Below are 26,832 nucleotides of genomic sequence, written 5' to 3' on the forward strand. Positions count from 1 at the left end.
CCGCCGCCAACACAGGTTTAGCTGATGCTCCGGGACCTAACCGGAAGTGACGAAGCCGGAACCCGGGCCGGGGAGCGCCGAGACCCGGGGCCGATTGCAAAGGGGGAAAAGCCAGGCAGAGAGTCTCAAGTCTGGAATTACCAGGGAATAAACAGTACAATACCTATACCTAACTAGGTTTCCACTCTAAAATAAGTAGCTTTCTTATTCTTTTAAATCACATCTTCGTAGTACTCCCCTCCACACGAACTTAGTAACGTCCAGTCTGTGCCCGGACTACATTACCCAGAATGCAATTAGCTCTTTCGACGCTTGACTCTGAAAACGGGCGGAAGCGAACCCCACTTTATAATAGACTATAAGCTGGAGAGAGAGCTTGTGTTAAAAATATTAACACTGACATACTTATCCTACGTATAGCTAAGTTTCATTATGGAAAGGAATATTTTTCTTGCTTTTTCTTTCTAGTAGCTCTTCGTGGGTGGTACCAGCCCACTCTCCCCAAAGTAAAAATGTCCACTGAGACTTGCGTTTCTGGGTAAGTGGAAATCACAGTTGAAAAGGCAATCGTGTGAATGGCTGCTGTACTAGTGCCCGCCCCCTATAAGACCCAATCAGAAAGGAGGAAGGGCTGAGCCAGGTAGCTATTGATTGGCGGCCTCCGGTCCAATGGGAATAGCACTACTTTGGCGGGACTCTTGACCACCGCCAGACCCCCCGGTGTCACAGTTCTAGTGCAAAGTGATCGGCCACCCGTGGACATGTTCGTGTCCGATTTCCGCAAGGAATTCTACGAGCTGGTCCAGAGCCAGGTGAGCCTCAGTCTCTGTCCCTTGGCCTCGATCTTGTCAGAAGCTGTGGATGAGAGGGAGCTCCATGACTCTCCTCGCCTAATTCAGCCTGCTTTTTTTCCTTCCGACAGAGGGTCCTTCTCTTTGTGGCCTCCGACGTGGATGCTCTTTGTGCCTGCAAGATCCTTCAGGTGAGCTCCGCAGACCCTGGAGCGGAGGGGCCGAGGTGGGAGGTGAGGACGGGAATAGAGAGGAGCTCCTCCCAACTCCCCGATGAACAGGGGCTGTGTGGCGAGGGCTGGAGAAGCCACAGCTGAAACCTGGGAGGTCATTTCCCAACCTGGAGGGTGAGGAGTGAGGATTAGCCAGAAGGCAAAGTGGTAGCCGATGTGTTTGCAATAACGTACACAAAAAATAGTTGCATCTGTGTGGAATGTAAGATTGGTAGCAGCTAATGAAATGTGGCATTTGAAAGAAACCGATCTGTGACAACTGAGGGCATGTTAGTGTCCTAAGTGATGGTGGCTTAATGGTAAGGATGCACTGCCAACCCAAAGGCTCTTGGTTCTAATCCCCCACCTGGCTCTGTGGGACAAAGACAGACAGACAATCTCCTCCTGTGTGATCTGCATCTGAAAACCCGCTGGAGAATCAGCTGAGTCGGTTCTGATTCGACCAATAAAATAGTCTTTTAGAACAGTCTTGTGTTGAATATGACAAACCATTTACACTGATTTTGGTCGGGTCCAGTAGAAGCCCTAGTGACATAAAGCAACCTGAGTTGCCAGTTGGTGGTGCAAATCACAGGAGAAAGAAAGAAAGAAAGGCAGTTTCTTCCTGTAAAGATTTACAGCCTTAGAAACTGAACAGAGGGGTGCTGTGAGTCCTGTTCGACTCACTGGCAGTGGGATTTGGGGATCAGTCCCTTAGATCAAGAACTTAGCACCAGATCTGGAGGTAAGATTAAATTTTCCACCAATGTATGCAAAAATGGACAGAGTGCTACAGTGAGTATTCACATCCCAACTACCAAGTTTCTCCCATTATCCTTTTCCTGACTTTGCTCTGGAGTCTCTGGGGGTACTCACAGATACGCACTCGGCTGCTAACTGAAACCTTGACAGTTGAGTTCACCCCGAGATACCTCGGAAATCCAGCCAGCTCGTTCCAAAAAGTCACCCTCTGAAGACCATGTGGAGCACAGTTTTACGCTGGTACATGTTGAGTATCAACAAGTTGATACAAGTTGGATTAGCTCTTTTGATCACATCATCCATTTCCCCACCTTCTTTATTTGGCTTCCCGCCTCCCTTTGGTGAATTAAAGAGTAAATTGCAGACTTCTCTGGTGGCTAGTCCCTAGCGAGTTTTGCTGTTAATGCAAAAGCTGCATATCTCTCGGGGTTCAAATCCACAAAAGCTGGGCAATCTCCTCCCTCTGTGATGTATAGATTTGCGAACCCTATAAAGTGTCTCTATCACTCAGAACCAAAATGGTGGCAGTGATTTTAAGGGATTTTTTAGTTAAATAAGACTTTGAAAATGTCTCTCCTTTACCCCCCAGGCCTTGTTCCATTGTGACCATGTCCAGTACACGCTGGTTCCAGTTTCTGGCTGGCAAGAACTTGAAACTGCATTCCTTGAGCACAAAGAACAGGTATGAAGCTGTCTTACACACAAAAGACATTAATCAGTTGGGCAATCTCCTCCCATGCGATTTACAGCTTCTTGAAAATCTGCTGGATGATCAGCTGTGAGTCAGTTAAAACTCAGCAGCAATGACATGTCCGAGTTCGAGGACATTCTTCTGCTCTGCTACATGGGGCTTCTATAGGTTGGAGTCAACTCAGCTGCATACAACAACAGCCTACTTAGTCAGTAAAGCGTGGTGACTGAGGCCTGGAGAGACACGTTACAGGTCTAAGGTCTGTGCACACACTCTCGTAACCTTGACCCTGTGCACGAGGCTTGGCCTCAGAGAGCATCCTTGTGCATCTGAGAAGCAGAGCCAACCTTCAGGCCTCCCTCATGGTGTTCTTATGGAGATGAGATGCTGGAGTGTGTCAGAATGCTCAGCGCAGGCCAGTCATTACCATTCTCAAAGCTGCACCCATCAAGGCCTCGCCTCCTCTTGGGAACCCGGTGTCTCTCAGTAGGACAGCTTTGCCTGGAGCAGAGAAAGTGACAGACCTCCTCAATGAGTTTTACAGTATATCTAATCCTTTTTCTTTTTTCAGTTCCGTTATTTTATTCTCATAAACTGTGGCGCTAATGTTGACCTGTTGGATATCCTTCAACCCGAGGAAGATATTATATTCTTTGTATGTGACACCCACAGGCCAGTCAATGTCGTGAACGTGTACAACACCACCCAGGTAACCACGCTTTTGGGGTATACCTCCTGGGCTGGTCCCAGCCCTCAGTGTTCTCCAATCAACCCATCTGTACCCTTTTTACACCACATACAATGTTGTGTCTGGTGTTCTTGGGAAGCACCCATCTGTCTTCATGGGGGTATTAGCAACCCAAGGGCAAGAATTTGAACCTGATTTTGTCCATCTTTGATGAGAAACATAGCACTTGACCTGTAGAGGGTGCTCCTGATGTGTTTGTGGAATTCATTTGACCTGAGATGTCAACACTGGAACCCTGCACTGAGTCTGCCTTTGGCTCTCATGCTCAACCCTGTTCCTTTTAATAATGGAAGACCTTGGAGGGGTCTGCATGTAAAATGGGGCCAAGACCAGCCTCACTGACCTGGAGAGGCACGTGAGAACCAGAAAGAGAGCGGATGTAAAAGATCTCAGTGCCTCTAATGCATCTCTACCGCTCTCCCTCTTGGGCCGCTGAGTAGCAAGCAAGGGTGCAGTGAGCTGGTGGATTTTCTTCTCCCCACGTTCACCTGGTGTCAGGCCACAGATCCTCATGGAGTAACTCCTCCAAGAGAAACCCACCAGAACAGCTTTTAGAGATGGGAATATGATTCAGTTCGGTCTTGCACATTTTCATGCCCTAAAGTCTACCAGAAACAGTATGAACTTAGAGAAACGATGCTAGTTCTACAACAGAGTTCAGGCCTTTGGTTCATAGGGTCGCTATGAGTTGTCCTTGACTTGACAACACTTAACAACAACAAAGTCTACCACAAAGTCTGTCTAACCAGAAAAATGATAAGATTCTGCAGGGGGTGGAAATACATTGTGGCCGAGTTTTCTATGAAGGACACATGCGATTGCTTTTTGTCACCAACTTAGATCAAACTACTCATTAAACAAGACGATGACCTAGAAGTCCCCGCCTATGATGACATCTTCAGGGACGAAGAAGAGGATGAGGAGGAATCAGGGCATGAAAGTGATGTCTCGGAGCCTTCTGAGAAGCGTACGCGCCTGGAAGAGGTGTGTTGGGGCTGAGCTCAGGGGTCTGGCTTGTTATTGTCGGTGGCGATGGAGTTTTATTTCTTTTTTTTAAAAATTTATTATTTTTTATGCGTGTACCGTCAAATAGGATCTGACGGGTACAGGAGGAGATTGTCCCTCCTCCAGCAGAGCATCTGGTGGATTCGAACCGTGTGCCTCTGGGATTGCAGTGCAGCTTCTTGTCACTAGGCCACCAGAGCTCCCTGGAGTTTTATTTCTTGGCTCTGGGATCATCATGAGTCGGAATCAGACTCAACACCAATGGGTTTGATGGGCTGGAGCCAACTTATGAGCCCCTAACGAGAGCCGCAGTGGTGTCTGGGCGATGGGTAGCTCTGGCCCCGGTGTAGAGGCAGCATCGGTGCCTGGAGACCATTTGTACTGTAAACCAGCTGCTTCTTTGAAGCTTTTCTTTCTTTCTTTGCTTCCTCCTGTCTCTTTTGCTCCAGCTGAGTAGAGATTATTGGATGTATCTTAGAAAGATGCTCACTAGCTTTTAAGACCCCAAACACTACTCACCAAACTAAAATGTAGACCATAACTGTATATTATGCCAGTTAGCCAAGTTCTCCTTGAGTCTGTGTTGTTGTTAGGTGCCTTCGAGTTGAGTATGACCTATGACCCGTGGTGACCCTGTGAACAACAGGTCTGAACCCTTCCTTTTCTGTCCTGTGCCGTCCTCACCCTCTCTGACACAGTCAAGCCCACTGATGGAGTCACTGCGTCAATCTACCTGGTTGACAGCCTAGAGTCTTCCTCTCTTGGCCTTTCTTCCACCTTCCCAAGCGTGACATTCCTCCCCAAGGAGTAACCCCTCCTAACAATATGCCCAAAGTAAGAAAAAGATGAAGCTTTTTCTTCCTTGCCTCCAAGGAACTCTGCAGCTCTTTTTCTAAGATATATCTGTTTGTTTTTTTGGTGGTCCATGGGCTATTCAGTACTCCTTTACACCACCAGAGCTCAGAGGCATCAGTTCTTCTTCTATCATCCTTATTCATTATCCAACTCTCAGCAGCAAAGCAAGTGATTGAAAAGCGTAAGGCTTTCCTAGTCAATGATGTCACCAAATTACTGAGGAGCAATGATGTAACTTCTGATGTTTAAGGACAAAAGTCGCCTGAATCAGACGCATCTTGAGTCTATGGTCCTCCCCAAGTCCAGAAGACCCACTGCCTTGTTTACTTTCTGCTGGAACAAATGCTACCCTTTCGATCTTATTATCTGGTTGGTTCTCCTGAGGGCTGTTTCCTGGTGTTACCGTTCTCCTTAAAGGCTTGTCTCTTGTTTGGCTGCTAGTTGAGTCACAGGGATGAGTTTAATTCGAGGCTCAAAAGGTGGCTTGAGGTCATGAGTTAGCCTGGCCATTTTTATGAATGAGTTTCATTCCATGTTTGCCTCCCACTCTCTCCAGAACACCTCTGGTCTTGTCTCTTTCTGTATGGTCAGCACTGATAAGCTGGGTACCATCTAGTCCTTCCAGTCTCTGAGTCATAGAGGTTAAAGATTAGGAGCTCTAGTGGTTAATTATTTCCTTATGACTTTATTTATCCTCTAAACTGGAGGAGACCAATTGTTTAAGACCATAGTTAATACTCACCATGCCAGGAGGTAGAACATGAAGCCTGTGCATTTAAAAACTGCCTATGACATCATCCTTTGTTCTGATAATGAGAGTGTACCTTTAAAATTAACATAGGGAGTGGCACATGATAGAATGAAAGAAGCATTAACCAGTTGCATGTTAATTCCAGCTCCTCACAGCCCGTCACAACCCCTGTATGTCAGAGTGGAATTCTACCCCAACGGGGGGTTTAACGGCTGATTTTAAGTATATCACCAGGCCTTTCTTCCAACCTCCTTCAAGTGCCTCTGGGTGAACTTGAACAGCCAATCTTATTGTGAACAGCCAGACGTGTTAACCATGTGCCCCATCCAGGAACTCCTGTGAAACAGCAGCTCTTATTCATTTTGTTGAGGAAGCTATCATGAGATGACTATCTTGTCCCAGATCACGGGGTGGTGGGTGGCATGGAGAGCTTTGGGAGTTGAGGCTGTAGCAGGTGCTTGGGGAGCCATTCCTCCCTCTCCCCACAGTGTCCTCAGTTCTAAGGAGACCTGGGAAAGAGCAGTCTTTGTCCAGGAACGGATGTGCCCAGGTGTGGGATGACCCAGGTTTTCCCCCGGGTCTGAGGCCAGTGCCTCAGCCAGACCAGAACCTTCTCAGGCTGTGAGGATAAATTCTTGCCATTCTGTTCTCTTTGTTCCTGTGCCAGGAAATAGTGGAGAAAACTATGAAGAGGAGGCAGCGGAGAGCATGGGAGGCCCGGAGGTGAGTCTGTGCCAAGCAGTACTCGCGTGCCTGGGAATAGCACCCTGGGGTCTTGGAGGAACACCCCACAGCCTGGGAGCTTCTTCCTGAGGGACTGCGGTGCTACCTACACCTGCATGTTCCTCAGGGAGCGTGGGTTTGTTCTATCCTAGCGTACTTCATGTAAAACCCAGAGCCAGTGGCTTTAGAACAGAGCATGTGACCCTTCAACGGAGAAGGTTCTGGGTCACCCCTCACTCACAGAGGGAGCTCTGGTGTCCTAGCAATAAGGCGCCGCGCTGCCAACCCCAAGGCATGCAGTTCAAATCTACCAGCTCCTCTGCGGGAGAACGACGGGGCAGTCTCCCCCTGTGTGATTTACAGCCTCTGAAAACCTGCTAGAGGGTCAGCTCCGAGTCGATTCTGACCCAGTAACAGCACCGTCTTCCATGGTACCACTGGTACCACAGCCTTTAGGCTGACTGTCAGACACAAACCTCTTGCACCACCCTGGGACCCAAGGCATAGTTGTTGTTGGGTATTGACCCACCCCTGACCCTCCAGTGGGTTTTCAGAGGCAGGAAATCACATGGGAAGAGATTGCCCACCCTTCTCCTGAAGAGCAGCTGGTGGATTCGAACCACATGCCTTTGGATTGCGGCGCAGCTTCTTACCACTCGGCCACCAGAGTTCCCTAAAGGCATAGTGTCAAGACATAATTTGCACTTCTTTGAATACTATCATTTCAACATTTGCCAAAAAATGTTTGCTATATTGCTCCCTGTGAATGCATGCCTTTTTTTGGTATCATTACAGGAGAGAAATCCTCTTTGACTATGAGCAGTATGAATACCACGGGACATCTGTAAGTTTGAGTCTTCGTCATTATGTTCTAACTTTAGGGCTAAGTTTCCTAAAACACAGTAAGTCAGAGAAAGGTTTTAGAGCCGTCAGAGCCTGTTTGAATTCTAGCTTCCCTGCCTCAAGAATCAGAACTGACTCACTGATAAACGGATTTGGATTTGGTTGTTGGGGTTTATGGTGTTTGCTTATCATCAAAAAGACTCAGTGCCATAAACTATATCAGTATCTGTGAAGAAAAAAACCCATTAGATATACCAGCCTTATCTAGATGTTGTTGTCATTGTTGTTGATGATGATGATTGCCGTTGAGTTCAGCAGGACTCATAGCGACCCTATGAACAAAAGACTTGAAGCCTTTCCATAACTATCGTCATTTTCAAAGTTCATAGAGTTTCCAGAGGCATGTGGTTTAGGAAGTGGATGCCACTCCTGCTTCCTAAATATTGAGATACCCTGGTGTATTCTACCAGCCAGAGCAGGACGTGGATAGAAACCCTAGTTGTTTTGTGGTTTCTTTGTGCCCACTTAATGCTGAGCATAGCTCAGGGACTTCAGTAGACCCAGGAAAGAAACGTCCAGTAGAATCTCCCATGTTTAGTCTTCTCCCACACATCCAGTTCCTGTTGTCACGATTCCTTTGTCCTGTGAGATGTCAGCCTTTTGCATTCACTGCATCTGGGAAGGGGGTTAGGAGGGTGCTGATGTGTACCCAAAGCCGGGGCAGGTGCACAGTAGGTGCCCATCTCCCTCCAGCTGTGAAGCCCAGTCCCTGGGGAAGGCGTCCCTTCAGAGGAAGGTCAGCATCCAAGGCTAAGAGGCCTGCAGAGTTCTGTACTCAGACCCCGACCCCCGTCACAGGCTCTTACCACAGCCCTGACTCTCGGCTCACAGGGAAGCAATGCTTCCATCCAGACAACCCTCCAAGAAAGACCCTCCTCTGGGGTGATCCAGGACCCCTCTTCACCTCTAATACTCAGATAACTGAAACCAAGATGCCCCCTGGTCTGGCCTTCCTGGAAGTACGCGTCAGACCATCAGCAGGAGAGCACAGGGGAGTGGTTAGGAAGACAGCGAGGCCATCCAGACCTGAGACGTCACTAGGGGGCCCGAGTGCTGCGTGGAGAGGCCCTTGCTGCAGTGTGGTGGCATCCCCGCCGCTCTGTGGCATCCCCGCCATGCAGCATGCGGTGGCATCCCCGCCGCCGCACGGCAGAGCACACTGGTGTTGACACTTTAACCAGCAGAAGAGAATGTTCCAGCTCTTTTCTCGGTCTTGTGCTCCCCGGGCTGCTCGGCGCGAGGTCCTCCGTGCTGGGCTGGAGTCCGGCTGAGCTGAACCGCAGCGTGTGCCCTTCTGTAAGCCCGGCGCTCCCCGGCCTCAGGCTTCTCTGCTCTCTTGCAGTCCGCCTTGGTGATGTTTGAGTTGGCCTGGGTGATGTCCAAGGATCTGAACGACATGCTGTGGTACGTAGCTCCAGCCAGTGAGTGTGTGCGCACATGTGTGTGCATAGATGATGTGTGTGTGTGTGTGTGTGTGTGTGTGTGTACTCTCACCTGCCAGTGGAAGGCAGCTGGGTCCTGCAGTGTAAACAAAGCCCTGGAAGAAGTCGCCTCCCTTGTCCCACCAGCAGAGCCCAGTGTTATTCCTGTTTGTGTGAGTCTAGGTTCATACAAACTCACGAGCCAGGAAACACTTGAGGACAGGGAGCGTATTGCAGGATCAGAAGATTGGGTTCGGATGTTTCTCCCCTGCTTTCTGCTCTTGTCTCCAGCCTTACTGCTTATTCAGTTAGGATGACAGAACAAATTGTTGCTGTTGTTACGTACCATCAAGCCAGACCCGACTCGTAGCTGGCCCTCCAACGGGTTTTCAGAGGCTGTAAATACCATGGGAGGAGATTGCCCATCTTTCTCCCATGGAGACACTGGTGGATTCGAACTGTATGCCTTTTGGTTGTCAGCGCAGCTTCTTACCACTAGGCCACCAGAGCTCCGTGGCAGAACAGACAGGAGATTTAGATGCAGTAGCCTCCCTCGATGTCTCTGTAAAAGTGCTGATGTGTGGTCCACGCATCCCTGGCTGCTTCCTCCCGAGTTTGCTGTGCAGGCCGTGGCTGATGCCTTCCACACACAGGAGCAGTGCGTGAAGGAAGAGACCATTCACCAGGTGCTGTAAATGCGAGTGAAGATAGAAACGGGGGCCTTGGCCTGGCTCCACCACCTGCTGCCCTGTGACCTCAGCTCTGGGTCTAGATTCGTTCCTCCGTTGAGACTCCTTCCAGTTCTGATCACCCACCGTGGAGATCATGGTCCAGCCACAAGCAGGGCTAAGGGCTAGTGAGCACCCCTGGGGGTTAGCGCCCAGAGTCCCCTGCTGCACTGCACACAGCACAGCCAGGGGGCGCTCTGGCACGGATGGCTGGCCTTGACTGTCCCTCCCAGCTCTGGCCTCCGCTCTCAGCCTTTGAAACCTCAGATCCTCTTCCGTGGTAAGGAAGTGACAGTCCCCCACACCGGGCCTGGGATCACCACTGACAGCATCAGGTAATAACGGGCACCCACTACGTGCTCCGTGACCCTGCAGAGTCCTGAAGTAGGAGCTCACACCCTCTGAATGCTTCCACAAAACTCCACAAACTGTGTAAGAACAAATGCAAAAATAACACAGTGCAAAATGAAATAGGAGGAGATCAGTGGGAGGTGGGGCCAGCCATGCAAGGCATCTTCCATAGACCTGCCACTATCAATGGCGGTCCTTGAACAACCCTTTCCTCCCCTTCGACCAGCCTTCCAGAGCTCCCAGAAGTCTGTCCATTTGTGGGCACCTGGTAGGCATGACTGTTCTCCCACCTTCTTGTGAGGTGCCATCGAATCGAGTAGACTCACAGAGACTCTGTGAATAACAGATCTGAGCCCTTCCCTGCTCTGTGCCGTCCTTACAGTCTCTCTCACACTTGAGCCCATTGCTGCAGTCACTGTGTCAGTCCATCTGGTCGAGGGTCTCTTTCTATGACCCTCCACCTTTCCGAGCGTGATGTCCCTCTCCAAGGACTCTCTCTCCTAGCGTCGTGCCCAACGTATGAGAGATGAAGCATCACCATCCTTGCCTCCAAGGAGCGTGCTGTCTGCTCTCCTGCCTTACTCTCTACAGAGTGCCCTCAGCATGGTCATGGAGCTTACAGATGGGCTGTTCTCCACTCAGAAGCCCACAGAGGACTCATCTGGTCCTGGTGCCTGATCACACCGGTCACCACTTGTCCTGGGCCAGATCCTGGAGGTCAGGTCCCAGCCTCGGTCTCGGTTTTTTCATTCAGAAAAGGTGAGGTTGGATCCCGTCACCTGAGGGCTTGAAAAGTGACCTGAGGAAGCTCTAGTGGCAAGAAACTGCGTTGCAGTCCCAAAGGTGTGCGGTTCAAATCCACCAGATGCTTTGTTGGATGGAGGAGGTGCCATCTCCTCTCGTGCCAGTTTGATCCGACTTGATGGTACACACACACATACACACATGCAAAGAAAACTGGCCTGAAAACTGTCATTCTGTGTCCTTGACATGAACCAGAAGGAGGTAAATGGCTATGACCAGCACTTGTTGGAGCCCTGGTGGCCTAGTGGGAAGGAGCTGCGCTGCCAACCCAAAGGCACGTGGTTCGAATCCACCAGCTGCTCCGGGAGAGAAAGATAAACAATCTCCTTGGTGCGATTTACTGCCTCTGAAAACCTGCTGAACGGTCAGCTCTGGGTGCGCAACAACACGGGTTGTTAGACTCTGAAGAGCTGTTTGGTGAGAGAAGTCCTGAGAGGTGAAGGGCCAGGGCAGAGTCGGCTGGTACCCGAGCACAGGTGTGTTGAGTGTAGTCCTGGGCTGGCCCCCCTCTCCACATGCTGGGGTTGGGGTGCTGCTCAGGCAAGACTGGACCGCAATGAGTCCAAGGAGCCACCCAGATCGGCGGTGCCAGTGTCCACATCCAAGCAGAGTGCCGCTTGCCCTGGGCTTCTCGAACCTTCCATCCATTGTGTGTCCTTGTAAGCGTGCAGCCCCGGTGTTGGGAGCAGAGTGGCCTCATTTAACCCCTTCTCTCACCTAGGAAAGACTGCTAATCACCCCGGCTAACGTAACATTTTGTGGGGTCCCTGCTGTGATCACAGATGCCGAGGGGAGCCTAGCTGAGTCATGTACCCCCCCAGGTCCCTGCTGCACAGCTTATACAGGCCAGTCTCACTGCCCCCCTTTCTCCTTCCAGGTGGGCCATCGTGGGACTGACAGACCAGTGGGTTCAAGACAGAATCACCCAGTAAGGATACACTCCCTCGGGGTTCAGGGTGGCTACCTCTGCTGAGCCCAGCCAACGTGCCCAGGGACACCCCCATTGTAGAGTCCTGCTAAGAACAGCCTGGTCCTCCTCTGCCTGGACTCTTGATGTTCTGGTGTGGCTTTGGGGGGACACATATTCCATCCTCAGAGGCTCCACCAGGTGGAGCCCGAGGTGAGGACAGGACATGACAGTCCCCACAGCCCTCCTGAGCCAGCTTGTGTGAATACTGGAGGTGGGCTGCAGGGGGCAGAAGGAGCGGGGGGCACCCAGAGCTGGGCCCTGCCACCCTGCCAGAGAGCTTGGACTTGATCTTAGAGATAAAGGGACATCCAGAGGTTGACTTTTAAGTTTGCCTCTCGAGCCATGAGAATGTAGGAACCAAACCCTGGGGGATTCAGATACCCAGGCAAGGCAGGGCAGAGACGGGTGAGTGGGTGGGCAGTGCCCGGGTCTCCCACTTCCTCACAAGGTGGCCCAAGGGACCTCCACCTAATACGCTGACCTACTTCTGGGAACTAGGTAGTTCTCCGAGGCCCCCCACTTCTGGGACCAGGCAGTTCTCCGAGGCCCATTGGCCAACAGCCCCAGGCACAGTCTCCACTTCCCCTGGCAGATGGCTCGTGCGACTTCCTGCCTCCTCATCCCAGTCTGCCCCCTGCGGGTGAAGGTCCTGAAGTCCCACCAGCATGGGCTGCTGCTTGGGCATGTCATGTCCCAGCCTTCCCATCACCTCTGCAGGAGTGCAGCAGGCTCACTGGGACAGACAGCCTGGGCACCGTCTCTATCCAGTGGCCCTCGGAGAACTGGCCTAGTAAACACCTTCTCCAGGCCGCCTGCTGTTGTACTCTGTGGCACTTTCAGACTCCATCACCTCCGCTTGGGTCGTTGTCACTTCCTTGGGGCCCAACTCCTCTGATTAGTGGACGGTGAGGCCACGGCTGCCCTGCGAGGACAGTGTAGTTGCTTCCCCGGAGGTGGCACTAAGAATAGGGCCACAGGGCAGGGCTGAGCCTCCCAGGCAGCTGAGCACAGGAGGTGAGCCTCCCTGGGACCACACGGAGGAAGGAGGGCTCCCCAGTGCCCTTGTGCTTCCCAACAGAATGAAGTACGTGACTGACGTGGGCTTGCTGCAGCGCCATGTATCACGACACAACCACAGGAACGAGGATGAGGAGCACGCCCTCTCCGTGGACTGCACACGCATCGCCTTCGAGTATGAGTATCCTTGTGGTCCCAGCTGTGTGCTCTCTGCTTGAAGAACTGTGTGTTTAGCTTGTGCGACAGTGACTGCCACGTGCCCAGAGCAGGCAGCCGGTGACACCAGAGGCTTGGGGAAGGGGCAGGTATGATTGATGCCCCTGTTGGGCAAAAGTATTGGGTAGTGTGAACCGTCTACCTTGGCCTGGCTCTGCGGTATGCGTCCTGCAGGGCAGAGCCACACGTCTCTAGCGCACGCAGATGGGTGCACACACTGGCACCTGCTGAAAAGGAAAGGAAAGGAGTGCCCTAAACTGCAGTTCCCAGTTGGCAACATTTTTATGAGGAAGGCACAGACATTGGTCGAGTCGGGTGCAAGAATGCTCCGGAAGGACCTAGGAGTGGACCATGTTATAAGTCTCTGGCCTGCCTGGTGGAAGGGAGAGGAGCCCAGCAGAGGTTGTGGCGGTGCAAAGGCCCTGTGGCACGTTTGAGAGGGTGGCTGGAGATTTGACAGGGCCAGAGCAAGAGCAGCAGGCCTGTGATTCCAAGACCAGAGGGGAGGTCAAGGAGTGACCCAAGCTCAGCTCCTGTTCTTAAAAAGCTCCCTCTGCTGCTGAGTGGAGGGAGTATGAAGTAGGGAGATGAAGCATGCCGTGGGGTCTTGCTGCTGACTGGCAGATAGATGGTCAGGGGATTGAACAGTCGCTTAGCTGCCCTGTCCTGCGCTGGGCCGTCATGAAGAGGAGTGGGTATAGACAGGTTCGGTTTGAGGGGCCCCAGCATCTCATTGGAGACCGTGAGATGACTGGCTTCGCTAGGGAATGCCTGCCAGCGTGGCACGCATGCGCTGAGGGGACCACGTGACCTCAGGAGTGGGCAGCGGGCAGAAGAGAAGGATTCACAAAGTCAAGATGGCGACCTGGAAACGCCAAGGTGCTGGAGCAAAAGTGGCCAGACATGCAGGGAGCCTTGCGGCCAGCAGTCTGATTGGAGAGCTGTTGAGTGATGTGTGACCATTGTCATTGTCCCTGTGACCGCCGCGGGCTCCAAGGACCTCTGTGTCATGTTTCTCTGGCAGTTGGGGCCAGCTGTACAGTTCTAGCTGCCTCTCGGGCTCTTTATCTGAATCAGATAAAATGGAAAGCATTCCCTTGAGGTTTGCGGTGATGGCTGGTTTATGCAGGTGAGGCCTCAGGGGGCAAAGCCAAGTTAGACACACAGCATCGCAGGTGGGCAGGCCTGGGGGTGAGGGCTGCTGCTGAAGGGGTCCTGCGCACCCCCTCGGGGTGGACCTGGGAGCACCGCACTGTTCCTTGACGCCCACCCCAGCCTCCGCCTGGCCCTGTACCATCACTGGTCTCTCTACGACAGCCTCTGTAACACGTGCTACACCGCAGCCAGGTTCAAGCTCTGGTCCGTGCATGGCCAGAAGCGGCTGCAGGAGTTCCTGGCAGACATGGGGTGAGTGGTCAGCCTTGGCCCGTGAGCCCCCCTCATCCCCAAGGGGAAAGCTCCCCCCGTGTTTGTTGTGAATCACAGCTGATGCCCAGTTCTACCTTAAGTTCTTCATTGCTGGATACTATGATATTATTGTGTACCATTGAGTCAGAACCAACGCTTAGTTGATCTTTGAGCAGATTTTCAAAGGCAGTAAATTACACAGGAGGACATTCTGCCGTGAAGCAGCTGGTGGATTTGAACCACGTGCCTTTGTGTTGGCAGCGAGATTCCTTACCACTAAGCCGCGAGAGCTCCCTCCTGTGATAGTGTCCCAGTGCAGACAGAGAACTCTAGCTTGGGTGTGGTTGTGGGTGTGCTGCTTTCGTGGGGTCGCGTCAGCCCTGAGCGTATTGCGATGATGGTGATTTAAACCACTCTTCCTCTCATGACCAAGGCTTGCCCTTTCTAGCCTTCCACTGAAACAGGTCAAACAGAAGTTCCACTCCATGGACGTTTCCTTGAAGGAGAACTTGCAGGAAATCATTGAAGAATCTGCAAATAAATTTGGGTAAAGATACATTTTTCTGAACTCACCTCCTTGACAGTGGGGGCTTTGCTTTAACCACATGCCTCAAACAATACAAAAAATAAGGATCAAAAATAAAAACCTTAAACAAACAAAAAAACAAAATTAAATAAAATAAGAAGGATCCCAGTGAATGTGACCTGAGTCTGGCCCCTTTCGAAATTTTGAGTTCTCTTTACCTTAAAAACAATTCGTCAAATACTTGTAGGATTGAGAATTCTTAAACCAGGGGCCTGCAGTTCAGCCCTGCAGGGATTTATCCCTGTACTTGTCAGAACCATCTTCCATTCTCAAGCTACCTGGGCCAGACTAATGTTAGCACTGCTCACGGACGTCTTCATTGGGTTAAAATAGACCTGCAGCTCCGCTCCCCAGTGCAAACGCTAGCTGGCATGATGATCCGCTAGTTGGTGGTGACCATCCCTCTCATTCCAGAGAGGCAGCTGGTGCAGAAGAAAGTGCCCACATACCCTGGCCCCACTGTTACTGTGCTGCCCGCCCCCAGCCTCTGGGCTTGAAGGCCAGCGCGTCTGGCCCAGTTGGTCCTTTTACTGGAACGCTAGCTCAGGAGCATTGGCAGAGCTCTCAGACGTGTGGCCCGTCTGCGAGCGGGATGACGGCAGATGAGCCACCGTTTGAGGACACGCATGCCCCCGCCCCCCGCGTGACGGCCACGTTGCCTCTTCTCACACCCCACCCCTGGCCACAGGATGAAGGACGTACGCATGCAGACCTTCAGCATTCACTTTGGGTTCAAGCATAAGTTCCTGGCCAGCGACGTGGTCTTCGCCACGATGTCTCTGATGGAGAGCACCGAGAAGGATGGCTCCGGGGCTGACAACTTCACCCAGGCTTTGGACAGTCTCTCCAGGTAGTGGGCACAGCTCAGGCCTGTGGTCCCCGGGGGCCACCCAGTCATTTCTCTCACCGGCCAGCAAAGCAAGCTGTGGGGGTGGCTGGGGCGCGTGAGCGATTGTGCCCAGTAAGAACCCACTTACCGCCAGGTTGGGCCTGGCAGAGACTTTCTGCCTGTTTTTCCCATCGTGGTGGAACTGACCCCTCGTTGACTCTCCTGTGGGTTTTCATCATAAGGGAGGAGATTGTCCATCCTTCTCTCATTGAGCAGCTGGTGGATTCGAACTGTGGGCCTTCAGTGTTGTAGCACAGCTTCTTACCACTGGGCCACCAGAGCTCCACTTTCTGCCTGTTTTTTTAACATTTCAACTTTTCTCTTGAATCATCCTTGTTTCTCCTTTTTTTGTTTTGTTTTCATGTGTGTGTGTTTTTTTTACCCTACCTTTTAGATCCTTAAGACTCTGTTTACTATGTTTTATTTTTTTAGTATTCATTTCTCATTTTGGTTGGTGGTTTTAAATTTGTAGTTCTTTACTCATTTCCTAAGAGTTCCTGTATATTTTTCTTTCATTATTATCTCTTGTTGTTGTTTTTTGTCAGGTGCTGTTGAGAAGTTTCTGACTCAGCAACCATATGTTTATCAGAACAAAATACTGCCTTTTAGCTCTAAAGGAACTCTGGTGGCTTAGTGGTAAGGAGTTGGGCTGCCAACCCAAAGGCACAAGGTTCGAGTCTCCCAGCTACTCATGAGACACATGGACAGTCTCCTTCCATGCAATTTACTGTGTTTGAAAACCTGCTGGAGTGTCAGCTCAGCTATAATAAGCGAGTTCAAATGTGTTTAAGCCAGTTCGGATGTGTTTCAGCTGTCATAGCTAAGAAACTGTTGCCTAATCCAAAATCATGAAGACTTTATGCCTTTGTTTTTCACTAAGGATTTTCTATTATTGTTGTTGTGTATTGTCAAGTCAGATCCAACTGATAGCTGATCCTCCATTGGGTTTTCAGAGTCAATAAATCTCAGAAGAAGAGATTTTCCATTTTTCCCTCTCGTAGCAACTGGCAGATTTGAACCACCTGATTTTAGATTGACAGCTCAACTCCTTACCCCTAAGACACCAGAACTCCCTTCTAGCTAATACATGTAGTACTGTGTCCCACTTGAAATTCATTTCTATGTTGGGTGTAAGAAAGGCATCCAGCTTCATTATTTGCATATGGATGTCGCTTTGTCACAGCACTGTTGGGTAAAATGACTATCCCCATTGAACTGACTTAGCACCCTTGTTGAAAATCAAATGCTTATATGCCTAAGGCTAGTGGCTGGCCCACCAATGGTTCAATGGGAGAAAAATGGGCAGACTCAGAAACCACTGGAGAGTTGGCTATGAGTTGCTTCTTGCTTAATGGCAGTGAATATTCATTTTCATTTTATGAGCCTAAGGACTCATTTCTGGACTATAAATTCTCTTCAGGTGATCTATCTCTTTGTCCTAATGCCAGTATCTTACCGTTTTGACTTCATAGCGTGTTTCAAAACTGAGAAGTGTGAATTCTTGAGCTTTGTCTTTTTCCAAACTGTTTTGCGTATTCTAGACCCCTTGAATTTTCGTCCAAATTTTAGGATCAGCTTGTCAATTTCTGCCAAGATGTCAACTGGAAGTTTAGTAGGAATTGCATTGAATGTAGATCAATTGGGGGAATATTGCCATCTTCACAATATAAAGTGTTCTGAGTCATGGACAAGAACGCCATTCCATTCAATTCCATCTTCTTTGATTTCTTCCAACAAAACAAAATTTTGAGAGTTTGAACTTTCCACTTGCTTTGTTAGTGTATCCCAAAGTCTTTTATTCTCTTTGCTGCTGTTACAAATGGAATTGTTTTCTTCTTTTCTTGGTTTACTCATCGCTAGTAGATACAAATATAACTGATTTTGTGTACTGATCTTGTATCCTGCAACTTTGCTGAATTTATTAGCTGTAGTAGATTTCTCGTAGATTCCTTGGGATTTTCTCTGTGTGTAAAATCATGTAATCTACACATTATGGTGTTTTTCACTCATACTTTGGTGGCAAGAAACTGCACTGCAATCCCAAAGGCACGTGGTTCAAGGCCACCAGCCACTCCCCTGGAGAAGGATGGGCACTCTCCTCCCATGTGACTAACTGCCTCTGAAAATCTGCCAGGTGGTAAGCTATGGGTCACTTCCAATTCGACAGCACACAACAACAACAACTACTTTTCCAATCTAGATGCCTTTATTTTATTATTTCTTTTTGGTACGATGACTGTATTCATTCCATCTTCTTTTGATGCTTCCTGAATCATTCGAGATTTTGCCCGTAGCATTTTTAATTTGTTCTTCCATTCTCGCAGCTTGAGAAACGCTAGTTCAGCCCTTTTGATTTGCTGATTCCAGCTGCTTTACTTCATTTCTTCCCTTTTGTTTTGGTTCCTTTATTTTGTTGAAATTGCAGATCCTTGGTGTTTGGGTTTTGTAGTCTTACTTTAATATGGAGATTTGGAAAGATCCAGAATCTCCACCGCTGGTGCAGCTTTCTCATTCTTCGTCAGTTTCCAGCATTGTCTGTGGACTCGCTGCCGCCACAAGGAACATTCATCTCACGCCTGCACTTCCTCTCCTGCTGACACACTTAACCCTGCTGCTTCCGGCTCCCTTCTGGCTTTAACGTCCTTACATGTGGTCCTTTCACCAGTATCTCTGTCCCCCTGCTCTGTAAGAAGAGTTTCGCATTTCTGACTCTCCTCTCCGGTCCCTCTTGGCTTCTGAAATCTGTACTTTTGCATTTTCATTGTTGATGGAACTTAAACCTTGGCGTAGATGATAGAATGCATGATCTCACCCTTGACTATAGGCCAAGTCTAAAAGAGGAGAGTCAAGAAATACTTTACTGTGAAAGAAACAAGAATCAATATATTGATTATGTTACATTCTGAGACCACTCTGTTTTTCCTAGAGTATTTCAATTACCTGCTTAGTCATACCTCCATTTTTTTAGTTAACTTTCTTCCCAGCAAGCGTTCCTAAGCCCCTTTTGTCCAGCAAGAGCCTGAGCCTCAGCCTCCTGACCCTGAAGTGGACCTGTAGCTCCATGGCCTGATGGTCACCGGTCACAGGGTCCCTTTGTTTTGCCCCTAGGTTAAATCCCATGTTCCTCACAACCCACAATTTTGTCCTCTCTAGTTTATTCTCTTATTTGCTGGAACACAGTTCTCTTAACTTTCAAAGAAAGGGCACCTTCTGAGCGAGTAAACATTCTGAGTTCTTGCATGTCTGATGGTGTTCTTTTACCCTCATCCGATTGCTGGTTTCTCTTCGTGTGGAATTCAAGGTTGAGGATGGTTTTCCTTTGAATGGAAATTCCCTCCCGCCTCTATATTCTAGCAGCAGTACTGCTGAGGAGAAGTCTGAACCATTTTGATTCGTCTTTCTTTCTAAGTGGTCACTCACCCAAGAAGCTTGTAAAATCTCTTCTTTCTGTTTTCTGTTAGGCCCTAGACATGTATATCAGCGCCACTTTTTTATAGCATCCTGCTGATAGTTTAGGGGTCAAATTTGAGTTTATTTTAAGTTCTCTTTCATTCTCTGAATCATCTCTGTTTACTTCAGGGGCCTTCTCTCTCAGGCCACAGGCACTTCATGGTTATCTGGAGGTCCTAGATATCTAAGAAGGGGCTGTGGTGACCAGGCTGAGCTTACGATCTCAGGCTGGAGGCTTCACCGCATCTGAGCAAGCAGGGACATAACACCTAAGGACCCTTATCTTATCTGCTGGTGCAAAGGCTTTATTCAAGGGCCCCACTTCTTCACTGAGGTCAGAAAAGAGCCCTACTTTTTGTTAAGTACCATTGAGTCAGAACCAACCCAGAACTGACCCTCCAGCAAGTTTTCAGAGGCAGTAAATCACATGAAAGGAAACTGCCTGTTTTTCACACTTAGAATGATTCGAAACCCTGGTAGATTTGAACCGTGTGCCTTCGGGTTAGCAATAACACTGCTTACCACCAGGCCAAATCTTCACAAGCTCTCTTTCTGACGGTGCCTGCCAGGTGCCTTTGCTGGCCTTCTCTGTAGGTTCCTTCCTGTACTGACCTCTGTCTCCTGACGCCAGCTCCCATTCCCACCTCCAGTCATACCCTTATGGGTTTATCCATCTGGTATTTCTTTTCTTTTTTCGTGTTGAAGGGATATCAAAAGAGAGAAGATAAACTCTTCTCCCTACACCCTTTCCTCAGCCAGGAGCCACGCATTTCCTCTGCGGCTCTGTGCCTTTTCCCGAGAGCCCAGGCCATGCACACCCAACTCCACACATCTGTTCTTGTTACAGGAGCAACCTGGACAAGCTCTACCACGGCCTGGAACTCGCCAAGAAGCAGCTGCGGGCCACCCAGCAGACCATCGCCAGCTGCCTCTGCACCAACCTCGTCATCTCCCAGGGGCCTTTCCTCTACTGCTCCCTCATGGAGGTCGGGCTCCCCACACGCACGGACACACCCGGGCGCTTGTGCCTCACCTGCTGCGCGCCCCCTCTGACCATCCCCGTGTCCCCCCTCCCCAGGGCACTCCAGATGTCATACTCTTCTCCAAGCCAGCGTCCCTGAGCCTGCTCAGCCGACACCTGCTCAAGTCCTTCGTGTATTCAGTGAGTTCCCCTCTTGAACCGGTAGGAGGTGCCAGTGGGGGCAGGAAGGCCGCGGCTTAGAATGGGGCGCTGGCCCGGGCGTGAGAAGCTGAACTGAAGGCTGCTTGTGCCCATTTGAGAACTCTCATGGCCTAGTCCACACGAAGTTGTGCTGCCGACCTAAAGGTCTCCTCTCTCTGACGGTTCAAATCCACTAGCAGCTCCAAGGGAGAAAGATGGGCAATTCCTCTCATGCGATTTACAGCCCTTCACACCCTCTGGATGGGGCAGCTGTGGGTCGGTCCCAACTCCACATCAGTGAGGGACAGAATGAGTGTGACCGTTTGCCATCTGGAGGAGGTGGGCTGACCCCTTGCTTTTTCCTCCTTTGACTTCTCAGCGTCTTTGGCCCAACAGCTCTGATTAGTCCCTTACTGTCCCGGTCATTTGGTCTGTGAGGGAGGGACCGCGTGGGGCACATGGGGCAGAAGCTTCAGGTCAGAGAAGGAAGGCGACTGGGGCAGAATTGCCTCCCAGCCCAAGTGTGCCTCCTGGGTTGTCATTCCACGTGGCCTGCTTGCCTGCTCTGGTGGCCTAGGGGAAAGGGGCTGCACTGCCAACCCAAAGGCATACGGTTCAAATCCACCGGCTGCTCCATGGGAAGAAGATGGGCGATCTCCTCCCATTTGATTTACTGCCTCTGAAAACCCACAGGAGGGTCAGCTATGAGTTTGTTCCAACTCAGCAGTACATAATGACAGTCCACCTGCTATGTGAGCTAGATTGTTTGATTTCGGTTCCCTCATCTGTGAAATGGGTGGCATTCTACCTACTCACATCACAAGATCCATTTCTTTATCACCCATTCGCTGGGCAACCTTTACCTGCTAGCCTTCAAAGGGTGACTGGCCATCCTGTTTGCTTCCTGGGCCAGTCCTCAGTTCCTGGGCAGCTGGGGTGATGGTCATCTGCATCCCATTTGGTTCCTGGGCCAGCCCTCACTTCCGAGGCAGCTGAGATGACAGACCATTGTCAATGCACTGAGTGCAGCAGTGAAGGGAGCTCAGAGCTTTGCTCTTTCTTCTTGAGGGAGCATGTGTGCTCGTAGGAGGGCAGACGAACACAAAAAGAGGGACAGCTGGTGGAGGCCCGCGTTCCTCGTGGGGTAGGCCTCCGGGGGAGGACGTGGCATGGCTTGAGGAGTGAGGGAAGCAACAGGAAAGAGTCCAGGCCCTCACTGGAGTCACAGCTCCAGGCTGATGGGTCCAGAGCAGAGGGAGAGGAAGCAGCAGTGGAGGAGGAGGACAGGTGGGGTGTGAGCGCCTCCTCTGGGGAAAGTGTGTCCCTGCAGGCTTTGGGGGCAGGGAAAGGAATGGGGAGATTGCTGGGGAAGCTTCTGGGCAGGGGTCTGGGAGGCGAATATGCAGACAGATGGTGACAGTGAACGAGGGCCCAGTGGGTGACACAGGGACCCAGCAGGTGACGGGTGAGAGTGCAGGCAGGAAGGTAGAGCCTCAGCAGAAGGTGCTCAGAGCAGATGTTCTGCATCGTTGGGGGAGCAGATCTGGGGAGTTGAACATGCTGGGCTCTGGTGTCTCAAACTTGCCAACAGCTGGATGTAGGGTTTGAGGCTGTGGGGGCCCATGAATTTTAGAAGGATCTGTCTCAAGACCCCTGCCTTCCGCCTCAGGAAAATGGCTGTGCCTGGCTGACTTTATCAGAGTTTGAAGAGACTGAGCGGTGGGGAAAAGTCTCAAAAGAAAGCATATCCAGTGTCCTTGAGGGTCTGACCTGCCTGGAGCTAGGCCAGACACAGCAGGTCCTCCCATCCATGGCCGCTCTGAGCAGGGAGGGGACTGGGTGTGGGCCCTGTGGCAGGAAGAACAAAATTAGGGGATGGGGGGGGGGGGGCACAGCGGGGGCACTCACGGAAGTGGGACAGACCGTAGGAGCAAGCCCTGTGGAAATGGTCTGTGTAACCAGTGAGGGGATTCCACCATATGTGTACCCCAAAACACCACATGCAGGTGTGGAATAAGGTGAGGCCACCCCAGGTTGATCAGTCCATGGTGGTGTGCCCACGCGGAGGGCTGTCACCTCACGTGGAGCAAGCAGCAAGCAGAAGGCACCAGCACAGGAGCAGCACCGGGGGCCCCTGCTTGGGAAGTGGGGTGCAGTGATTGGCACAAAGCTAAGCGCAGGCCTCAGGACACCCGCCATGCAGGCTGACGTCATCACAACTGTTCTTTCCCAGAGCGCATCTCATCAATGTGTTTGTAAAATCCAAAACCCGGGTTCCCTCCGCAGCCAGTTCAGTTCCTAGTCAGTGGAGGCTCGTGTGTTGCTGAGATGCCGAACGGGCTTCAGGAGGGTTCTCAGCCTAAGAGACACTAGGAAGAAAGGCCTGGTGACCTACCTCCAAAATCCAGCCAGTGGGAACCATATGGAGCAGAGTGGCGTGATCTGCCGTCTGTTGTAAGATGGTGCAGGACGAGGCACTGTGTCCATGCCACTGTGCATTGGGGTCACCAGAGGCCAGGGCCGGACTCAGCCACAACTCGCAGCGCAGACCTAAGCAAGAGGAAAGGTTTCTAGACGTTCGAGCTGCACAGGGGACATTCTCAAAACCATTACGATCTACAACTGTAGGTCATTTGAGAACTGCACCAGTTGTGGGAGCCCTCCTGAGCCCCGCACTTTCTCCTCTGGGCACCAAGCTCTGCCTCTGCTCAGCCATCCATTCAGGGCCCCCCGAGAGCCAAGGTATTGTGTTGTGAAGGGTGGGGGTGCTTTCTTTTCTATATTTAAAAAAAGAAAGTTCTCCTAAGGGAATTCAAAAAGGAGTCTGACCGCGGGCTCCCAGCCCCCGTGACTTTGGTCCTGTGAGGGTCTGAGAGGGCGCGGCCCGCCTCTGCCAGCCCTCGTGCCAGGGCCGCTTTCTACGTGGGGTCCTCCAGCTCCTTTTCAAAGCAGTATCCTCCCGTCTGCAAGGCCCTTCAGACAGACTGGTCCCTTCTAAGACTCACTCGATGTCTTTGTACAAACTTTTCTGTGACTTTTCCTGTTTCGTTTCTTTACAGTAGGACTTCTTCTCTCTGTATGTGACAGCCAGTCAGGACAGACCCAGGCTCCTGTCTACTTTCCCAGAAATGCCACCAGACACATTTTTTTGTATTACATGAGAACACTTCCTGCATATCAGTAGTAAAGTTTCCTGATCTTGGGGGGGCTGGGGAGGGAGGAAGAACAGCACCCAGAAGTGTCTTATCCCAGAATGATGTAAAAAAGGTCAGGAGAAGGCTGAGACAATGCTGTGCCCAGGCCTCACGAAGCCCCCACCCCTCCCAGCACGCCTGTGGGAGGCGGCCTGTCCAGGGCCGCACCTGGGGGTGCAGATCTCAGCACGGGGTGCTGCTGGTAGTGGGGTGAATGACCACCATCCTTTGCTTCCTCAGACTAAGAACCGACGCTGCAAGCTGCTGCCCTTGGTGATGGCCGCGCCCTTGAGTGCAGAGCAGGGCACTCTGACCGTGGTGGGCATTCCCCCGGAGACAGACAGCTCGGACAGAAAGAAGTGAGTGGGCTGGTCCTTGGGGGGGTGGTCCTCAAGGTACGTGGCCAGCCGGCCCCTTGGCTCTGCTGAGCCAGGCGGTTCCACCACACAGCGGGCTCCGAGGGCTGTCGCTCGGCCTGGATTAGTAAGCCTGAACTGTATGTTTACATTCCCACACTGGTGACGGTCACAGCCAACCCCGTCTTGGAGGTCTGCATCTTAGAGCTTGCACTGAGCAGGACACCCAGGAATGGCCTTGCAGGGGTCCAGCTGCGGGTTAAAGGGGCAAGTGTGCACACAGCAGGAGGGAGGGACCACCTTCATCCCAGAGGAGAGGCACTAGGCAGGAGGGCAGTGTGTGGCCTAGGACGTCCAGCGTGGTCACCCTGTCGTGAACGCCAAGCTGTCCCCACGCCCGAGCTTGCCACTCTCCTGGCCAGCACTAGGCAGTGCGGGGGCCTGAGGTGACCCACTGCCTGTAGCACGCCTCCCCTCAGTGACAGTGCGGGCAGCTGTGTCCTCGGTGGACATTGATCCAGAGCTTTGAATGGCGACACATTTCGTCGCTGAGCGATCGCCGGGTGATCTGCCGGAAGTCACCAGGGCCAGACCTGGGGCACGTATCTGAGCAGGGGCGCCTCCTCTCCGGCCACCTGTTTCCGCCCTTCTGGCTGGGTTTTTTGCCCCTGTGCTGTGGTCATGCTAGTCAGTGTTGATATGAGTGGGCTGCACTCCAGCCAGGAGCTCAGGAGACCCTTCCCCTGTGACAGTCCTCCTCACCGTGACCACCCTAAGCTCCTGGTCTGCACCTTTGCATCGGGGAGGGCTGGCTATGTCTTGGGCTGTCCTGCGCCCGGCTCTCCAGGCTGCCTTCTGGTCTCCCAGCCCGAGCCCTGCAGGGCCCCCTGCTCCCTGCCCACCGTGACCTGATTCTTAACCTGAGAGACTGTTGTGTGCATCCTACATGCAGGCGGCCTGGTGGATCTCACTGGCCCTCGGCTTCGGCTTGCCCTGCCCACCACATGGTGCGTAGCCGGTGGGAAGCTGCATTCACTCAGGTTGTCCATGCGAAGACCCTTGAGGGATAGACATTCATGTCTGACTTGACTGGTTTGAGTCAATGGGTGCAGGTCAGATCAGGATGAGCCCGGGGAGTGTGGAGGGAGCGGGTGATGAGTGGCCCCAGCCAGCTGTCCAGCCAGGACCAAGAGGGACTTGTTTGGGGGACTGAGTGACAGACTGGGCCACTGCAGTCTTCCAGTGGTGACGAGCCCAGGGAGAGGGATAAGTGGAGACTGGACAGGGTCAGCGGGGGCCTGGAGGTTTCCGGGCCGATGCTAGTGCTTCTCATGGGGGCCGAGGGTAGTCGGAGGCTCGGGGCAGGCGGGCCTCATCCAGTGTGTTCCTCTCACACCGACAGCTTTTTTGGGCGGGCCTTTGAGAAGGCCGCAGAAAGCACCAGCTCCCGGACATTGCACAACCACTTTGATCTGTCAGGTAAGCGTCTTACACACACACACACACCCCGCAGCCCCACTGAGATCACCTGCCCTCCCAGGGCCAGTGCGGACCTGCTGCACCCCTGGGCCCCCCATCCCTCCTTCAAGCTCCCTCACTCATGGACGGGCAGCCCAGGGTCCCTACCATTCCCAGCCGATAGGTCAAGGCCATTTTCTGCTTCTGCAGAGAATGCAAAAGAGCGAGGCCCGTGGCAGCTGAGGACGCCGTGCTGTCGCCTACACCAGGGCCTCACCTTGTCACTCCTGCCTCCAGGGCTGGGGCACCAGGCCCTGGCAACTGTGAATTCACAGTGGACCCTTGCATGCTGGCTTAGATTAGAAAATTGTACCCAGAGAAGCCAGCAGCTGGAGCACCCTCCCATCCCCTCCCCAGTGCCAACCGTGGGCAGTGCTTTCATCCACCCTTGTCCAAAGGACATTTTCCGACGGTATCCCCTTCTAACTCCTTCACAGTTGTAATTACTGTGGTCACACACCACGCTTTGTCCAAGCCACCTTGGTCATCTTGGAGCCCGGTGTCCCCTCCAGGTCAAGTCCCAACCTTGACCCAATAACCTCGAGCTACAACCCCTTCTTTTGTGTCCTTGGTGTGTGATAAGGCTGACATCTGCCTTCTCTTTATGGGGAGCATTTGGGGACAAATTCCTGCTTGGTCCTCCGAGTGTGGAGTGACAGGACTTCCTCCCAGGTGGTGGCACTGAGAAATGGGGACAGCGAGTCCCTGTCCCCCTGTATGGATGAGATCCTGAAAGCCAAGAGACTGGTCACAGTGGGTCCCCCTCTGCCCGGGAAGGCCGAGGTCAGTGGCATTCAGAGCCATCACACCCCCAGCACAGGGGGACAGGGAAATCTGTCCCCAGTGCTGCAGGCGGGGACGGGCTGGTCACATCTGGAGTGCCCACGGAAGTGTCCGTGAGGGAGTCCGCGTGCCCCAAATTGTTCTCACTCTGCTTTCATGCCCGTCGCGGCTCCCCCGCTCGGCCTCTCCCACCTGACAAGATGTTTTTCTTTCATTACTCCAGTAATTGAGCTCAAAGCCGAGGATCGGAGCAAGTTTCTGGACGCGCTGGTTTCTCTCCTGTCCTGAGGGTGAGTTGTTTCGGGGGAGGAGGGGGCAGATTACTGGCCACATTTGGGGTTGGAGAGGGCGCCCTGCCTATGCGTACCATCCCCACATCCCTGCCCGCAGGGGCCCTCCCGCTCCACACCCCTCCCTCCAGAGAGGTTTCAATCCGCTCTCAGGCCAGGTCAGTCCTGCCAGATTTTCCCAAGACCATCTCGTCCCTGGCTGCCCACAGCGACACAATGGGACGTTTTAGAGAAAACTAATTTCATTAA

At 51.9% G+C, this 26,832-nt stretch overlaps 1 protein-coding gene across 2 annotated transcripts; it reads left to right on the top strand.

Annotated features, from left to right (window-relative positions):
* Positions 1-646: 646 nt before the first annotated feature.
* Positions 647-26,581, top strand: CDC45 (cell division cycle 45). 2 transcript variants are annotated; one of them, XM_006890445.1, is made up of 18 exons: positions 647-812; positions 923-982; positions 2,355-2,447; positions 3,028-3,165; positions 4,045-4,188; positions 6,483-6,538; positions 7,334-7,382; positions 8,784-8,845; positions 11,623-11,673; positions 12,794-12,913; positions 14,224-14,355; positions 14,804-14,902; positions 15,630-15,791; positions 20,128-20,266; positions 20,359-20,442; positions 23,877-23,995; positions 25,395-25,471; positions 26,517-26,581. In XM_006890445.1, exons 1-18 carry the CDS (start codon positions 762-764, stop codon positions 26,579-26,581), a joined length of 1,701 nt encoding a protein of 566 aa, XP_006890507.1. In that variant the 5' UTR covers positions 647-761. The 2 variants fall into 2 exon arrangements, with proteins under 2 accessions (XP_006890507.1, XP_006890508.1); XM_006890446.1 differs by lacking the exon at positions 3,028-3,165.
* The last annotated feature ends 251 nt before the right edge of the window (positions 26,582-26,832 follow it).

The sequence above is a fragment of the Elephantulus edwardii genome, unplaced genomic scaffold (assembly GCF_000299155.1).
Source record: "Elephantulus edwardii isolate Elephantulus edwardi_28Jun2011 unplaced genomic scaffold, EleEdw1.0 scaffold00089, whole genome shotgun sequence".
Lineage (NCBI taxonomy): Eukaryota > Metazoa > Chordata > Mammalia > Macroscelidea > Macroscelididae > Elephantulus > Elephantulus edwardii.